We start from the raw sequence: 18,527 nt of genomic DNA on the forward strand, positions 1-18,527 counted from the left end.
GGAATAAGACAGATGGAACGAATCTTAAGTTTCTGAGTTTATACTACAGATACTTGCCAGCTGAGCTGTTCTGTTGCTTAGAATAATTCTGCTTCCTCCATAAATTAGGCACAGCTGAAAGTACTGTTATATAGGGTTTACCATACCTTGTTGCCATTTCATCAGGTTAAGGTGTTGAAGCAATGGGAATCTATCAAGCAAGCGTATGATTCTCCCACACTCATCAATTCTGAGTAAAATAGCAATTAAGTGATTGAGTCTAGAGCCATGTCTTCCAACACTCTTTGCTCAGATCCTGGTTTTCAAAGTGGAGCATGTGCCATAACAGCCCCAAAGGAAGAGCTAGAGATTCTAGGGCAGGGAATATCTGAGAGAAACATAAAGGCCAGAAGTGCTGACCCCTAGTCAAAAGTGGAGATGACTACCAGGTGGACTAGTTTTTATTCTTAGAGTGGAGCCTGGCTTACTGCAGTTAGAGAAAGGCTATTTTATTGCATTTTCAATCTGCAGTTAAAAGTGTTATAGCTCAGTGTATCCTGCCTAAACTCCTGCAGCAAGTCCTTCTGGAAGTTGCTGGTTTCTCACTCTTTTAAGTTTTCCATTGCAGCATTTTTCATGTAGCCCAAAAGCTCAGCACACTTTGATTTAGTAGCACAAGTAGTCTATCAGAGCTTCAGCACTACAGGAATTCAAGGAAAATGCTTTAGCAATGCAAATTGCTAAAAGCTACAAGAGTGCAAAATTGTGTATGATTCACAACCACAATTCGTGGTTACCTCATAAGCACAATTTATCAAAAACACATCCAAGTGTTATACTAACTGCTGCAACAGGGCCCTAAGGCTTAAACACACACCCCTCATATTGCACACAAGACCTTTAATCAGTGTTTGCAAAAGACAAAAACACAACGTGCCTCAGTTATTTGCATCACATTTCTTTGTTTGCTGACGCTTCACCGGGGCATTCTGTTTCTTAGTGAGATATGCACCGTAGGAGTCCTCTGTGTGTGTACATACAGAACTACTTCGGCATAGATTTCCAAATGTCTTTCCAGCAACGAGATGTTTATCTGCAAGAAACCAGAATCCACTGTTTCATCCCCCAAAATGACCAACAGAGCCATAGAAAAAAGACCATAGGTCTACAAAATGCAATTGAAAGCCTTTGGTTTTAATTTAGAGAATTAGACTGAGAGCAAGCATATGAATACTCTTCAGATGTTAAAACCTGCCACAAAGAGGAAAGGAATGAAATGCTACTGTGTCCTCTAGGGATATGACAAGGTTTAATAGCATTCAACTGCAGGCACAGAGATTCAGAGTTGACATTATGTAAGACTTGACAAAGGTGAGGACAGTTAAACACAAATAAACTGCCTGCAAAGGTAGCAACACTGCACCTTCAAAAGGTTTAAAAACATTAAATGAATGTCAGGAATTGCTTAGGCAGAACAAATACTATTTTGCAGCAGGAAGGTGAGATATGTGATGCCTTAGGTCCTTCCCAGCCTAATGTATCTCCTGCAATGCTCTAACAGAGCTGTAACTGCAGTCAGCAAAAACACTGGATGGAACTTCACAGGTGTAGAGAAGAAAGGCCAGAGTATTTGGCTTGAAATTCTCTCCTCTATGACTGAGCCATCACCATTTTCTTCTCCATTTTTCCCACAGCAGCCAGTGTTTATTAATCTTCACTGTGTGCTGCTAAGCCGGTTTCTTCTTCATTCCTGAAAGCAGGACAGGTAATAGGTTGACACTGGCAAGCAGTAGTATCAAACTCTAATGAGGACTCAGTGGCAGTGCTAATTAATTTTTATTATCTATATTGTTATCTGATCCTGCTGTACCTGTTCAGTTCATTTAAAACACCTCCTTTTACAGACTTACCAAGGTTACTCACAGCACTGGACAGCATCCCTAATAGCAAAGGAAAAAAATCTAAAGACACAGTTAATATTATATACCACATGACTCTAAAGGCGGGAAATGATAAACACTTACGTGGGATGTGACCTGTGTATTTTGGCATCATCCCTTCAGGCCTGTAGAATCTTTGATAGGCATGCGGTACTTCTCCAACTTCAATCCCATGTGTCTCACCTCTAAGACAAAACAAAATAACTACAAAATTAATTTATATTTGTTTTGGAACATCCTAATTTATGTTACCTGATTCTTCAGATGTTTTACACAATTATCAGACTTAAATGCTGACCCTGCTGCACTGAGCTGACAAAGGTATCTATTCTCCTACCTGTCTATGTACTACTTGCTAAGGACTTTTGCATTGACAAGGCACCTGTGTGTTCCCAAAACCCTGAGGATACTACTGCTATCCTGAGACTTCTGCTTATGCAAGGAACAGAGAGAGAAAATTATCTGAAAGGAAGGATGATACTGTAGTATTGCTTGTAAGACGGCACAATTAAATACAGGACCTCCTGCAGATGTCATGCAGGACCAGCATCTTTTCTGTTGGATCCAGCTCTGCTGTCAGTTAACTTCTTTCAATTCCACTGATTTTGAGAAGTCAATACTGACATAAGTAAGGGTTATTGGGGGGAGGGAGAAAGGAGTTAAGAAAATGGATCTGTACAATTACCATTAGACGAGCAAAAACTCTGTGAACAATACATTTTAGTGCAACGTCTTAATTGCAACCTCAGTACATGTTAGCAAATACTCAGTGATGCCACATGTACCATATGTAGTGTGTTTTTTTGTGTTGGAAGTATCAGGTCAGCACTGAAGTTGTTTTTTTGTACTACAAAGAAAAGGATATGCTCAGTCTAGTGTCTTCTCTTATCAGCTGATGTCAGAAGGAAGTTTCTAGTACAGGTACAGAGCTGATTCCTAAGAGGGAAGGAAATCCTCATTGCCATTAGGAAAGGGAGAATCACATTTCTAACTCCAAGGACTACTACGGCTTAGCAATTCAAACTCCCTGGTATTCACAGCTGTCAGTCTCCCCATTCCTTTCTACTGTAAAACCTTCCCTGTTCTCCTTCAGTTACTACTGCAACATACCAATGCCTGTGCTCTCCCATCCAAATCCTGGCTACATACATCTTCAGCTGATTTCTTTGGTATCCTTACATTGAATCCAGTATTGTCCTCCTTTTACTTGTTGGTCCTGCTGCAGCATACAATATTCACAGAGTAAGCCTGCATTGCGTTTTTCATTCCTCCATGTTTATGTAAGCTTACCTGAGGACACCGATAGAAGGATCATAGGGGACTCGATCTATTAAGCTCTTAAAATTCTGAAAACAATTTTTTGCCATCACATGGTAACGAACACCATGTCCTAGTTCAGTGACTTTTGCTCTAGGCACAAAGCCAGTCCAACCTGGGATAGGGGGATCCAGTAGACTTCGCTCATTTATTACAGTACCTGAAAAATGAGAGAATAGATACTACTTCAAAATTATATCCAGCACCTACAAAATTATATTTTAAACACAGAAGATATAGAATTTCCTGGATTACAAAAAGTGTTTGCAGTTAATTGACATACTTCATACACTGCTCTTCAGTCCTTTTATATTGCTGAGGTATATGCTTGGTTGCTTTTGATATACCCCTTAGTGATGCTGAGATAAGCTTATGTCTTTTATCCAGGCAGCTCCTCAAATCCTCATTACTTTTGAATATGTATTTCTCTGGCTACAAAGGCCTTGAGGGTTTGGCTAAAAGCCAGGAGGGGCTAGACTTAAAGCTCCCCTGAAGTCAGTATGAACCTTTCTGTTGAATTTAATGAGCTCTGAAAAGGTCCCTACATAGGGAAAACACATAAGTGTGTGTGTCATTTCCACTGCGCTGTGAAAATTCTCACAAAGGAAACTGCCTTCTGCCTGCGAAACAGTTTCAACGGGACACAGGTGACTTCCTGTTTCAAACTGCCAGTTTACTATGCTGTGTGCTGTTAAAATAACTATTCTGTTCAAACACTAGAGGTAGCTGTTGGTAAGTGAAACATGAAGCAATGTAGGAAGAAAAGGGATAGTGACAAGAGTTATAACTAAAGATTTTCTTTATAGTAATCATAGAATGGGTTTCTGGGGCATCCTATACAAGAGTGAAATACAATGCAAAATGCCAATTCAAGACAACCTTTAGTTAAGATGGAGGAATTAAAAAAGCCTGGATTGGAGTTCAGCTTGAGTTGATGCATTTAAAAGTCAAGGTTTGATCTGTATTTGGAGATTATGTTCCCAAGAGAAGATAATCAGCAGTCGAAACTTATTTCAACTGAGGAGTCTGAGAAAATGTTCAAAAAGAATGAACTTTGACTGGGGAGACCAGGATCTCAAATTCTGTAGGAGCCTGAAGAACTGGGAAGGAAATTGTGAAAGAATTACAATGTAAGACTAATTAAAACATGAAAGACATCATGTGTTCATAAGTAGCCAGTAGTTAAGGCTGCAGTGAAATGTGTTATAAAGGTAGGAGTTAAATCCCCTTGTTAAAAAAGTCACATCATTTGCTACCATTATAACTGTTACTATTAGAACAGTGATTTAATATTCTGAACAATTAGATATAAATGTTTAGCACAGCAGGATTCAGGAGAGCTTAAAAGCAGATTGTCTGGGAATTTAAAGGTTTTGTTTGAATGATTTGTTTCCTAAGAAATCAGAACTTAGATGCAGGTAACTCTACAAGACAAATTTCAAATACAGACTCACTTTTTAAAGCTGCTGTATACATTTAAAAAACTGCTAGTGTTATCATAGCTGTTTTAGAGCTTCTGTATTTAGCTTTTCCAAGACATGAGGAATGTTTCCTGCATTGTCTGTGCACCTACCAGCATTGTAGTAAAATCTGTGCCAAATTTCTGAGCATGTGACTATTGAAATCAGTGAAGTTATTTGCATATTTAAACTATGCATATCCATAAGCAGGTCTATATATTAAGTCAAGGATAAGAAGACAGAACTATCATGAACTCGTACATTACAAATCATCAGAGCATTGACTTCTTCACTTCCCCACATCCTCACTTCCCCACAGGCTGCTCAGCATTCCTGACATTTGTTGGGATGCATTTTCAGGATGTCAAAAGATGACATTTATGCTGCAAGGAATTGCTCTTTGCACACAGTAACATTTGTGGAACTGCACAGGCTTTAATGGAAACGTCTGTCTTTGTTTGAACATCCACTTTCAGAGCTCTAATTTGAAGAAACAGCAAGCACAAAATTCTGCCAGATTCTTCCTCTCCAATACCTTGTGTCACTCTACAGGCAGTCCCTCTGACAGAATGCCTCTACTTACCAGAGCAGAGGAAAGGAAGAATGGGAATAAATAAAACATAGAATTTATTCCTAAAAAAGTGAATACAAATTTTTGGACTTGAATACCTAAATGAGATATGCAAATAAGAGATACGATTATATAATCTGCAGTTCTCACCAGTTTATCTGAGCTGCACCTGTTCGGCATCTTTTGAAAATCACGCAGCTCTTGAATTCAGTAATCCATTCTACTGGGGAGGGATGCTTGGATGATGTTTAAGCTGCTTAGGAAACTGAGAGGAGAGAACCTCTTTGGGGAAGTTGGACACTGTTCTCGGAAGATTTTTTATAAATTGTTTTATTCAGTGATTATTAGCACCAGCATGAAAACACTGTCTGCAAATCTCAGTGAGCACTGCTCTATTTGGAACCCTATTTAAGCAAGGACTTCTGTAATACCAGTAGAACCGATGTAGGATTCATACAAATTGCTTCCTATCAAGATGGGACTGTAACTTTAAATATAACTCGTATGAGAAAATCTTAAGATTCAGAAAAGAAACATCTAGTGAAAGGGCCAAATTCTGTCAGTGACTGCACGTACATGTAACTCCCCTGGAAATCAGAGCAATGCGCTAGAACACTGAAAACAAAATTTGGTTCTTAATGTGTCCCTGAAGACTGTAATTATATTTCCCATTGTACTAGTAACATTAATTGAATGTTTAGCTGAAATCAAGTTCATTACAAGTTAAATACAGTACCTAGCCTATTAGGATGGTGTTTATAATTATAGTCATAAAGTACTTGTAAAACATCTTCATTGCAGCAAATAGGTGGAAGTTGGGGTGTAGTGGCTGCTATGCATCTCAGCTCATTCTTCGCATCTTTGCGCCTTTGAGTAGCATTGCAGAATAAGGTCATGTACACCACTGAATCACCTCCATAACTAGTGCCAATGCTACAGAATTTCAGAGGGACATGGCCTGCAACAGTTAGCATAAAATACAACATTGCTTAAACTGTAATAGAAGCTTTTCAATGCAGCAGGACCTTAAAAAACATTTCTAGTTCTACAAATGCACAAAAAGCTTGCACATACACCTGGTCACATCAGGTTTCTTAGCCTGATATCTCAGTTTCAGCAATAAACCAACCTTTCACAAGGCCTAAGAGAGTACAGTTCTTTCTATCAATTTTCATATCACTTCATATCTGTGGGGAAGAACTAACTTTAATAGATATTTTTAATAATAGATCTGAAATTACTTTGAGTTTACTAAAAGTGCAATTTTTAAGCTTCATCTTCAACTGGTTAGAAACTGCGATTACATTAAAACAAAGAACTGCACTATCGAAAAGGTATTTCAGATGGCAAACCAACTCTCAAAAGAAGACTGCCACCATGTAATAATCTATTTTCATTACAAGTGCACCACTAAATATTATGCTACGGCTCAACCTGAAGAGTAGGACTCTGTTATATGCTAAAGAAATACAGTTAAAACTCCTGCATCATGCCAGACTAAAAACTGCAGCTGCTGCTCAGCTCTAGTCTGCATCCTCCATCTGAATGAACATGGAGCAAAAACGAGTTTGACTATAGATTGAAATACAAAGCTACAATTCTGGCTCAGCATCTCTGCATGTCAGAAACTCATACTGGAGTACTATAAAATGTACTGATGTGCTTTAGTCCTTCATGTAAAATGGAGAAGCCCTTATGGGACAGGAGCTGTTCTGGAAGCTGCAAATATGGTCCATTCACCAGCTGAGGTTCTCCTCAGCAAAGGAATTCACTGCTAACTAGTTCTGTTATATTTATGGGAGAGAAGCAGTCTGAAAATTTTGCTTACCTGTGTATCCGAGTATCGGAGGATTTCTGGCATTTAAGTATTTTTGAATAGATACCATAACTGAAAGAAAATGGACAATTATATCTAAATTCATATCCCCTTATATTAAGAAAAAAAAACACATTACCCCTTCAGTTAGCAGGCCAAATTCAGTTTCTTTCCAGTTAAACCCACAGCAGCTCCTCCAGAACAAACTGAAGTGTAAAAACTTATGCTAGCGTGACCAAGCACAGAATTTGTCCAATCAATAAATCTGATGCTATTTTACTTCTGCAACTGATTTTTTTAAAGATATGTAGTTAGATAATGGATTCTCATTTTTCATCCGATTGTTTCCTATTAAAAAAACTGGAGAGAACCATCAAGTTCAGTAAGGAACATACAGTGCATAAATAGTGTCACAAAGGAATATATAGGTGCATGTTCTAGGCATGCTAGCAGAGTGAGCAGGGGTCACTTTTACTGGTTGAAATCATCCTCTAGCTGTAGCTATTTGTTTTAACACCTTAACTGAGTAACATTTATAAGTTAGATTGTATCTCTATAAATAATGGTCTTCATTCTTCAAGTATTTTCATCATTGCTTCCAGGAAAACACTCATGCGATCAACAATGCTTACATAAAAATTTTAATGGTACACACTGCACCTGGATCAGTTTTCTTAAGGAAATTATAGGTGACTGGTAAGCTTGTATGAACACATTCCTAATTATAAGCTGTCTGGAAGCAGAACAATAATCTGCTCCAGTGTGGCACAAAAATTTCACCTGCTAAAGTTACATCTGTAAGGAAACAAATCACAAGAACGGCACAGTAATCCAAAGAACCAAAAAAACCCAATTCACAGTATTATCTGCTTCCACAGATTGGAAAGAGGTAAACAGCTAAATAAGATCTTGAAGGGCAATGATGTTGTGGAACTACAAGTACACCACCACCCATGAGATCACTACATTATAGATAATACTGGACCTGATACATGATACCAGAAGCCTAGTAGGCCTTCAGGATAGCAAGTGAAATAAAGGACCTTAAAGAAGACACAGAGTGGAACGGGATTACTCTGTAGAGAAAGATGTTCTGTCACAATGTAGAAGTTACCTTTAAGGCATTAGGATACAGAAGAACAGAGAACTGAACTCTCGGACACAGTAAAAACAGTGCAACGGGTTTCCCATAAGAAACTCAAAGTGTCAACTCAGAATTTGCAATAAATGCTTAACCCTAAAAGCAGCAGGATAGAAGCTACAAAGACCCTATTTTCTATCGCATTACCTGTGCTGAATAATACTTCATGTCACAGCTTAGGATGGAAAATAAAGCACAGAGAAAGGATACGATCAACACTATCAGCGAGTAATTTCTTTAATTTCCTTCATCATCCACAAATGAGATAAACAGTAGCGTGAGAGGCTGAGGCCAGGCTGTGGAGTTGTCGCAGGTGTGATGGTGCCTGCGCCCCACACAAAAACCTGGGACCTACATGCCAGCTCACCTCCTCGGGTGTGACAGAGAGGGGCATGCGGCCCTCGCGACATCTAAGCGAAGGCCTCGTGCGTCACTGCTGTCGCGACTACAAGCCCTGCCGCCCCCATCCCTATGAGCCCCGCCAGGCTGCCCAGCTCTGCGGCGCCCTCTGGGCCAGGCCCCCGCGCGGCCGCCGCCTGTCAAGGCCTGCCGGCCCGCCCAGCGCCCCCGGTGACGGCCGCCCCTGCCCGTCCTCAGCGGCCCCTACTCGGGAGAGCGTCCGCGCTGCTCGGCTCGCCTCGGCCCGGCCCGCGTCGCGATCTGGCGGCCGTTGGGAGCTGCGGCGGCCGTTGGGAACGCCGGCTCTGCTCGGGGGCCGCCGGCGCGCTCAGGGCGCGGCCCAGCGGCTGGGCAGGGGCGCGGCCGAGGGCAGCCGGCACCCAGCCGGCGAGAGCACCGGGGTCGCGCCATGCCTTGCTTGGAGGAGGCCTTCCCAGGGAAGGCACCGCCTTCTCTGTCTCTCCGGGGCCCTGCGCGCAAATAGCTGGGAGTATTTTTCGGGGAAATGTGTCGGTGCTGGTGGCAACCTGAAGGCTTGGGAGAGGAACTCATGCGTTGGCATTGGTTAAAGCCATCTGCCTATTGTTTTTAAGGTATTTCCCCTCCTCCTCCCACAGGCAACTCTTCGAGCAAGTATTTTAAATCCCTCCTTTGATAAATTTTGAAGATGAACTATTCAATTTTAATTCTGGCAATTTTGCATTTACCCTGGATGCGAACATCATTTAGATGTTCACCCTCTGCTCCACGCGTATCTTCCTTCAGACCTGCCACCACGGACTGTGACTATGGAATATCCGGTCACATGCTGGTTTTCATTTTACATCTTATATGCTATTATGGTTTTCTAGTTATCATCAGTAAGCTTTAAGAGTAATACTTAGATGACAGTGAAAAACAGCAGCACTGTTGTATTTCTCGACATCATGAGAGTTCTGTAGAGAATGTCTTAAAGAAATGGCGAGAGCAGTATGTTTTCAGTGTTGAGCATATTCCATTTCCCAGCTCTCTCATTCTGATTCATAGTGTCTCATAGAAAATAGGTAATTTCTTTTCGGTATTGTCTGAAGCCTTTCTGTCTTAACACCCAACAAATGGCCTATTCAAAACTACACAAACTTTGTGGAATTTGAGTAAAATCCCCAACAGTGGATTTCAACCCTAGGCACATACGGGCTCCCTCTAAGAAATACACAAGTGAACTAAAAACGCAGCAGCCTATTGTTTGAAAATCTGCATATGCTACACAGAGACCTGCAACCTCTAGGCGAAGGCTCTAGGTATCCACAGATCAAAACAGGTTTAAAAAATCTGATATGCGGCACATAAGAGTTGGTATCCCTTTTGCTCCGTTACGCATATGAAGGTGCATCCCAATGCAAGTATAACCATTTAGCCTTTCTCACTTTCTCACTTTTTATAGTGATTTTCACAAAAACAGTAACACCCAGAAACAAAATTTAGTTTTATTGTATTTTATTTGATATGTTTGAAGACACAAGAACACTCAGATACAATCCAGACAAGTTGTGAACAGCTCCAAACATCAGTGAAATCTGAACTTATCTTGCACAGAGGTGAACAAGACCACAATGGTTGGTTTTATAATATAGTTTAAGACTATTTTAAGCAGGTGAGTACTATGACATTATGCCCAACAACTTTTATACTATTCAGCCGCTTAAGCCACTTCGTATTATAAATATGCAGCCTATCTTGGCGATTAAATCTCTGCAATATACAATTAGCCTTCTCATAATAATGCATTAAAACTCCTGTATATATATACAGTGGTATAAATATACCAATATTACCTGTTGTAACCATCACTGCACATTTATCAGATTCTAGTACAATTAGTCATTCTATCACAATTAGCTGCTAACTTTCAGCCTGGAGCTATGTATGACCCACACTTGCAAGTTGCTGCTTAAGAAAAACTTCTGTCAAGGCTGCCTGTTTTGCCTAAGGATAGCATGCCTTTTCAACACTTACGCTGCGCAATGCCATCTGAAATCCCTACGGAAAAAATGCTCTGCAGGGAATATCCTGCTAAAGTTACAGAATTACTATTCTAAAAATGACTCATTTCCTAATAAATTTCATACTAGTTTTATAGCCTAACAACCTTCACTATTAAAATGGGCATCCATACACCACTTACCATGTAAAGTTGTTCAAAAGGGCTATAGACTACAGACCATAGCATAATATTCTACTTTCTTATTCTAATTCACTAGAGAGACAAGGTAATTTTCCACTCTTGGGTTTAAAGAGGCAATGAGGTCAGGTGGGAGTTTGCTCAATAGTTCCCTGTACTGCAAAGATAAGCTTGATAATGAGGAAGTGCAAAAATACGCAAAATCTTCACATTTTATAGTTACAGCAGAATCATTTAATTAACAAAACCCTGCTTGGATCCACATAGAATCTTATAAAAGGTGAATACAAAAGTGCAGAAAAACACTACTGTTCAAAAACTACACTTCTGAAGAGCTGCAGAAACTACTGTTACTGCTCACTGCAAAAAGGCTGAAAACAGCACAAAAATCATAAGCCACATGATCTGTAGTGGGCCTCCTCTTAGTGGGGGGGTTGCAGCCACGTAACCAAGATTTTACTAGACCAAGTAAGGCCACAAAAGTACTGGAAACAAGTCTGTGCACAATCAGACCCATTCAGTGAAATGCAAACATAGTGAAGCCTGCTTTTCTGTATGAACTTTGTGTGTGGGCACTAGTAGAGCAGTAGTCTCTACTGCGTCTGACCTGCAGCTACGATAAATCAGTGTTGCCTGGCTTCGGCAAGTATTTTTTTTTTAACCAGAGAAGATCCTTTAAAAAAAAAAACTGTTGAAGCTGTATATCCAGATAATACACTCTAAATTTTAACATGATTTTACAGGAGGATTCATCCATTATTATGATGAACTGTTAGAAATGAAGGGTGACCATTTGAAACAAAGAAATGAAAATCCCACCATGCACATACTAGTGCATCCATGTAATATGCTTAACTGGTATGACTTGCATTGCAGGAAGAATGTTGTATTCTCTGACACACCAACATTTCTGTCCTATTACTGTAAGATCAGCCTTTTACATTTCATATCTTACCATCTTTAAAAGCCTATAATTACAGAAGCTGATTGAAAAACTATGTTATTTAAAATTAACAGCTGAAAGAAATCAACAGAGGCAAAGAACATTTTTATACAAGAAAATAGCACTGTTGAAAGAGAGAGTCTGTACAATATTTAAATATTATATATACATGAAATTATATTGTTCATAACTCATCTTAAAATTTCTCTTGTTTGTAAACCATGGAAAGCAACACACAAAAAATTCTAATATTTAGCTTTTAAAGCAGTTAGCAGGCAGCAGGAAACTGAATGCTAGCAAGCACACTTTGTAATTACAGAAAGTATCCAGCCAGATACAGTGACTAGCATTCTCCATAGTCTTTTTTTTTTTTTTAATTAACTGAATGCAAACCAGATTTCTTTTTACATTTACTCAAGAATTCTGCAGGAGACACAAAATTCAAGAGCAAAATGCAGCCAGCCAGTTCTGCACTCTTTGCTGTGGCAAAACTCTAGGTTAAACACAGAAATCTGAAGTGCAGGATTGGAATGTAAATTAGTGAAACAATCGATAAAGCTTTCATTTCCCAAAAGTGTCAGTAATGGCTTTAACTCATGCTCAACTTATTAGAAAGGAAGCTTTAGTTTAACAATTAACACTGCAAAGTTTCAAAAATGTAATGAATTCCAGCAGGTAATCAGCTCTGTGTAAAAGCTTTGGAAGTGTCGGCATTTTTAGGGTGATTCTATAGATTAATATCAGTCTGAAAATTTGAATGGGGATTTGGATTTGCATTATAAGTTGTTGGTTCGTGGCAGATACAGATCCAAGGTTTCACAAGTTACCCACTCGTAGGATTTTGCAAAATAAAAACTGTGCCATTTGCAGAAGAAATTCTCCAGGTGAACATGCGTAAGAAAATATTTCTAGAAAGTTATTATTTGGTAAGCAAGATGTTACCGTGACCATCATTGTACTTCCCCTGTAGTATAGTTGTGTGCTCCCAGCCACGTAAGGAATGCTTTATCTACTTAATACTACTTGTAGTTTCGTGCTTTGGGCCTCTGTCTTCCACTTTAATGCACGTTAAACTCAACACGGAAATATATTTTCCATTATTAAAATGTTTGCTACTCAAAATAAACTATGATACTTTTGATCTGGACATTTTCTCCCTTTTAAGTTGTTTAAAACTTCCTGGACAGCCATTAGCTAACTGTATTTCCAATAATTAACACAGAGATTAACAAGTATAACCACTGGGAGAAGTGGTTGATAGACCAGATGGGTGTGCTGCCATTCAAAGGGCGGCTGGAGAAATGAGCAGAGAGGAACCTCATTAAGTTCAACAAAGGGAAGTGCAAAGTCCTGCATCTCGGGAGGAAAAACCCAATGCACCACTGTGGGCCAGGGGCTGACTGACTGGAAAGCATCTTGGCAGAGAAGGTCCTGGGGGTCTTGGTAGCAAGTTGAACATGAGCCAGCAACATTTCTGTCCTTGCAGGAAAGAAGGCTAACAGCATCCTGGGCTGCATTAGGAACAGCACTGCCAGCGTGTTGAAGGAGGTGATACTTTCCCTCTCCTCTGTTGAGGAGCACTGTTGAGGCCACATCTGGAGTTCTGGGTCCAGCTGGCCCCCCTAGTAAAAGAGAGACATGGACCTACTGGAGTAAGTTCAACAAAGGGCCACAAAATTGATTACGGGACTAGAGCATGTGACACACAAGGAGAAGCTGAGAGAGCTGGGACTGTTTACCCTGGAGAAGAGAAGGCTTGGGGGGATCTTACCAGTGTGTATAAATGCCTCATAAAAGGGAGTAAAGAAGATGGAGACAGAGTCTTCTCAGTGGTATCCAGTGAACAGAACAAGAGGCAATGGGCACAAACTGAAATACAAGAAATTCCATTTAAACAAAACTTTTTTTGGTGAGAGTGGTCAAACACTGGAACAGGTTACCTAGAAAGGCTGTGGAGTCTCCAACTCTGGTGATACTCAAAACCCAACTGGGCGGTGTCCAGAACAACCAGCTCTAGTTGACCTCGCTTTGAGCAGGTGGGTTGAACTAGTTGATCTATGGAGGTCCCCTCCAGCCTCAGCTATTATGTGATTCTGTGATTTCAGATGGAGACTAATAAAAGTAAGTTTAAAATAGCCTTAAAATGAAAATAGCTGTGTTCTTAATAATTTTCCAAAGTGTAAATGAGAGCAGTGCTAGCTGTTCAGTTCCAAAGCTAGCTCGAAGAGCTGTTAACAACAAAGGCTTTATTTTCAAATTAGAGCAGTTAATATTAGGCTCCCAATATGTATATATATTTTAAATCTAAATTTAAGGATTTCAAGGATTTTATTTTCAGTGGAATCTCAGAAATTAAGAAACTCAGTTTCTATTTGGTTAAGTACATGGCTTTCAGCACTTAAAATTTTCAAAGTACAGGGCAAAATCAAGAGAACAAAAGAAGACTGTAAGCTAGTAATTTTTTCAGAGGATGGTGCTGTTCAAACAGATAATCCCTACAACCACCCTGTGAATTGGTGAGTGTTTCTTGGGAGGAAGAAAAGGAAGAAGGGCACAATGAAGACATAATAATTTTGTATTTTTTAACTAATCTTTAACACCCAACAACAATCAGTATTACTTAAAAAAGGTGGGGCTTTAAGCATGCTTGAGCAACTCAGGAACTTTTACTACCTCTGGAACTTTTGCTCCCCAAACTTTTAAAGGGTCTTTTAAGATCCAGCATTTGGTCATCCAAGGTCACAAATATGACATATCCCTACCTACTGGCTGTTCTCATCTAGCCTGCTGAAATTCAAGTTGATTACATGATATATGAAAGTCAAAAAATGAAATAGTGGAAGAACAGTCTCACAAACAGGCCATGGTGGGGAAAATGGACTGCTAGTAGTTTAAGAAATCAATACCAACTTTGACACTTTTAGAGGTGGCAACATCAATGGCTATGGCTTTGATTTCAGTGTCCCCAAACTGCATGACTGTTTTGATCTCCCGTCGGTTTGGCACTGAAGCATCAGTTCCCGTGAGATCCAGGCGAAGGGTGCCACACTTTTTCACTCCAGATTCAGTGATGAAACTGACATTATCTTGTTCTGAGCTGTAGATATTGATCACTATTACTAACTGAGAAGGTTTCGCAGGTGTGTAACTGCGCGTCACAGTTTCTCCAAGGGCTACAGATTGGTCAGCTGAGATAAATTTGTCAAAAACATCAGTGCACCAGCGTGTGCCATCTTTGATTAGCAGCTTTTCTGGTGGATGCTTCCCTTCTACAAATCGATTCAGCACCCCAACACCGTAGGTAAGAGGGGAACGCCGCACTTTGATGACAGCGGGATCCAGACCAAAAAGGACAGCTCCTTTGAGTATAGTAAGCCCCACATCCTGAGGAATGATGACTCGACATCTGGAACCAAAAGCACTCTGGACAGCTTGCTGAAGTAAGGGGGATTCAGCAAAGCCACCCACCAGAAACAGAAACTTGACATTGGTCACTTCTGGTTTATCAAACACATCACCTAAACAGAAACAAAGGCCATTAGCTAGGGAAAACTTTCCTAAGGCAAAGTGATGCAGCTAAAAATCCTAATATCCTAATATACACAAGATCTGAAACTGCCACATGTTTTGAGGGACTCTATGACCGCTCGACCACACTTAGCGTGCACTAGTTCCACTTCTGCTTCTCTTCCTCTTCTACAGAAGAGGCTACGGTCTCATCCATACTATCTTTCACTGGGGCAGTGCCTGTGAATGGAAACTTACTAGAAAGCATAGGATATTTCTGAAGGAGAAGTGGCATTTAGGCTTCCTAAACAGAATTTTTATTTAATTTGAACTAGTAAAGGGAGTCGCACAGATTTTTTGCAAAGAAATCCTGCCAGTCAGAACACGTGTGGTGGGGGAATGGACATCATCTTGCCACTGCAAGTAGCAATGAAATATTCCCAAACTTAACCGATTCAAAGGCCCTTTACTGCATTCCACAGAATTCATCCAATTTAAATTCACTTCCTATTTTGGACCCTACCATCTTAACCACAATGTGTACCATCTGCAAAATAATACCTCCTTGCCTTTTTACAGATGTTTCCCCTTAGCTTCAGCCCACATCTTTCAGTTCCAAAAAAAGCAAATAGTATAATCACTCAACATCAACTAAGGCTTACCCTTAGTTCATTTAAATAACTGAGGCAGCATGACTGAGATGTCTGTCCAAACTATTGTAATCCTAGGTCTCTCCCTTCCTGCTCACATATAAGTTTTTCTGTATTATTTGTCTTGTGTCCTCTCAAATTTACCTAATAATTCCTCATACAGGGAGACCAAAATTGGATACTCTATTCCAAATACAACTCAATTACTTGTAATGCTTTGTAATGCGTAGGTAATAATACCATGCTCAGCATATATATTATACTCTACTTGAAACAAGCCAAGTCTTCCATGAGGCAGAGTCTGAGTAATTAGTTTCACAATAAATCTATGTCACTTTCTATTACTGGATTAATATATCCAGTGCTGCTTAAGCCATGCCTGGAAATACTTTTACCAAGATGCATCACTTATTGTTTGTTTTAGAGATGTCAGTGATTTGGGCACTCATGAAAAAAATGTGACTTTATAAGTCCACCCACTGTTGAGAAATGAACTAGAGGTCTTAATAACAGGAATAATCAGAAATGTAATTATGTCTCTGGAATTAATTAGTTCTTTCCAGAAACAGGAAAAAGAAAAGTAGGATCTGGGCTACTCAGTACATTTCAGCCTTCTGAATGCTTGGGGCCCTAGAAGTACAGAATAATTTAAGCTTAGACAGCTACAGGACTGAATCACACTCAAGAACTTGTACTAGAATGAGATAGTAGGATGTATTAAGATGATGTCCCCTATTTGAAATTACTTTCCTGGCCACTCTGTAGCGAGCTACAAGTTTCAGAACTAGATTCCTTGCCTAACTGGGTTGTTTTGACTATAATTCCAGCTGCTGGTCTGAAACAGGCAAATGAAGCTTCAGTCTCAGCTCAGCTAGAAAGTGGGGTTACACACAGATACCTACTAAGGTGCTGAACAATCTGGTCGATTGTAGGTTTGAAAAGAGCATTCATTGCATCGGGGCTCATCCTCAGCATTCCCTGGGAGGACCACTTCACAAAATCCACACTGGAAAAGAATAGGGAAGAAGGACATTAAAACAGTAAGTCTAGCCGTAAGAAACGGCCAAGCACTTGCAAGACACATAAATGAACGAGTTTAGAGAATCTGCATGTTGTTTGCTTGGAGGAAAGGGCCTGGCCTCACCCCAACCCCAAAACAACTTTAGCAACGTAAAATTTCAAGGGAGAATTGTTCTTTTTGCTTAATTGTTGCTTTCTTTGCCTGATTGCCGCCTGTAGCATTACCAGTGCTCAGCTGCCTCCTGAAACAGCTGCCGGTCCATCCAGTGCTTCATCTGAAGCAGCACTGATTCATCCTCAGAACGGCAACATTAAGATAATAGCAGCAGCAGGCCAAAGCCACTGGAAACACACAAGGAAAACAAGCAAGTATAGGAAATTTCAGGAGGCAGAAGGGAGCACAGCGTTTTAATGAGAGGCATAATGTTTGTTCAGTGAATACAGGTATACATTACTCCATCATTGATCCACACCCAAAAACCAGTTATAGCCTGATAATCTCCTTTTCATTCATGTACATATGTCACCTTTACACTCTTTCTATCCCTGCTATCCTACTAATTCCCTTTTATTTGGGGGAGAATGTTTAGCACTCCCTCTAAAATGCACCATTAAGACTACTAACAAGAAGGAGATGGTCTCGTGATGGGCAGTATTTGCAGAAATCTTGAAAATGATTTCAGAGCTTCAGTCTCATTTGGGAAGTGATTCTGAGGCTGGATTCCAAGTCATTTTGACTTGAAGTACATTTGCTAACAGTTAGGAAGAGATGCAGAAGTTTCAGTCTGCATGTTATATTTAACATTCAGTAGAAAAAATGCAGGAAGAGGCCAATGTACAGGTATTAAATAGCATGTCTTCTGCTCTCAGGTCCTAAGCATTCTGCTCCAGGCTCTCTGCTTTATTCTCTTTGATGCCATTAGTCTTCATGTCCCCTGCAGCATAGCTTCAAAAGATGCAAAATGTCCACTTCTACCTTCTCCTCACTTCCTTTTCTGCAGTAACCCATGATCTTGTCTTTTAGGGTGCCTTCTTGAAACTGACAATCACGAACTAAAACTTCTGTAGCGGGGATTATATCTCCCCACCTTCTGAGCAAATGATCTAACTGCTAAAACATTAAGGGGGGAAAAAAAAGTCCTGCCATCACTGCAAAAGAACACTTTCACTTTGCCTAGTTCCATGCAGTGGCACTTATTTTTACCTGTGATCTTGCATTGCTCTATACCATGGATATATTTATGTATCTCATGATCCTGGATTCGTTTCAAGGCACAGGCCTCTACAAATTAACATTCTCAGTAACAAACTTTTATGCATCTCTGTTTGTTCTCTATTTGTTATCTCTGACCCTCCTACTCTATTAATCTCCTTTCCCATTTACAAAATGGGTCTTAGGTTTAAATGAGTACTTAGCAAAGCAGAACTGACATTAAAAATATCGTCTGGGGCTGATTCTGAAATAAAATCATTAATAAATAAGTATAAGTGACTCAAAATACATGGTCAAATTCAGGTAAGTGACTCAATGGGTCACTGGACAACCTGGTAGGTCACCCTCCTCGAGCAGGAGGGTTGGACTAGATGATCTCCAGAGGTCCCTTCCAACCTCAACCATCCTGG

At 40.1% G+C, this 18,527-nt stretch overlaps 1 protein-coding gene across 2 annotated transcripts in view; it reads right to left on the minus strand.

Moving 5' to 3' along the window:
• Nucleotides 1-10,082: 10,082 nt before the first annotated feature.
• HSPA12A (heat shock protein family A (Hsp70) member 12A) overlaps nucleotides 10,083-18,527 on the minus strand; it is a 64,999-nt gene continuing 56,554 nt past the window's right edge. For both annotated transcript variants that reach the window (XM_026096195.2, XM_026096193.2), the window contains exons 11-12: nucleotides 16,787-16,890; nucleotides 10,083-15,245 (exon numbers count right to left, since the gene is read on the minus strand). In XM_026096195.2, the coding sequence (XP_025951980.1) occupies nucleotides 14,611-15,245; nucleotides 16,787-16,890 (739 nt within the window). In that variant the 3' untranslated portion in view covers nucleotides 10,083-14,610. The remainder of the gene's footprint in view (nucleotides 15,246-16,786; nucleotides 16,891-18,527) is intronic.

Source organism: Dromaius novaehollandiae, chromosome 6 (assembly GCF_036370855.1).
Source record: "Dromaius novaehollandiae isolate bDroNov1 chromosome 6, bDroNov1.hap1, whole genome shotgun sequence".
In the NCBI taxonomy this organism is placed as follows: domain Eukaryota; kingdom Metazoa; phylum Chordata; class Aves; order Casuariiformes; family Dromaiidae; genus Dromaius; species Dromaius novaehollandiae.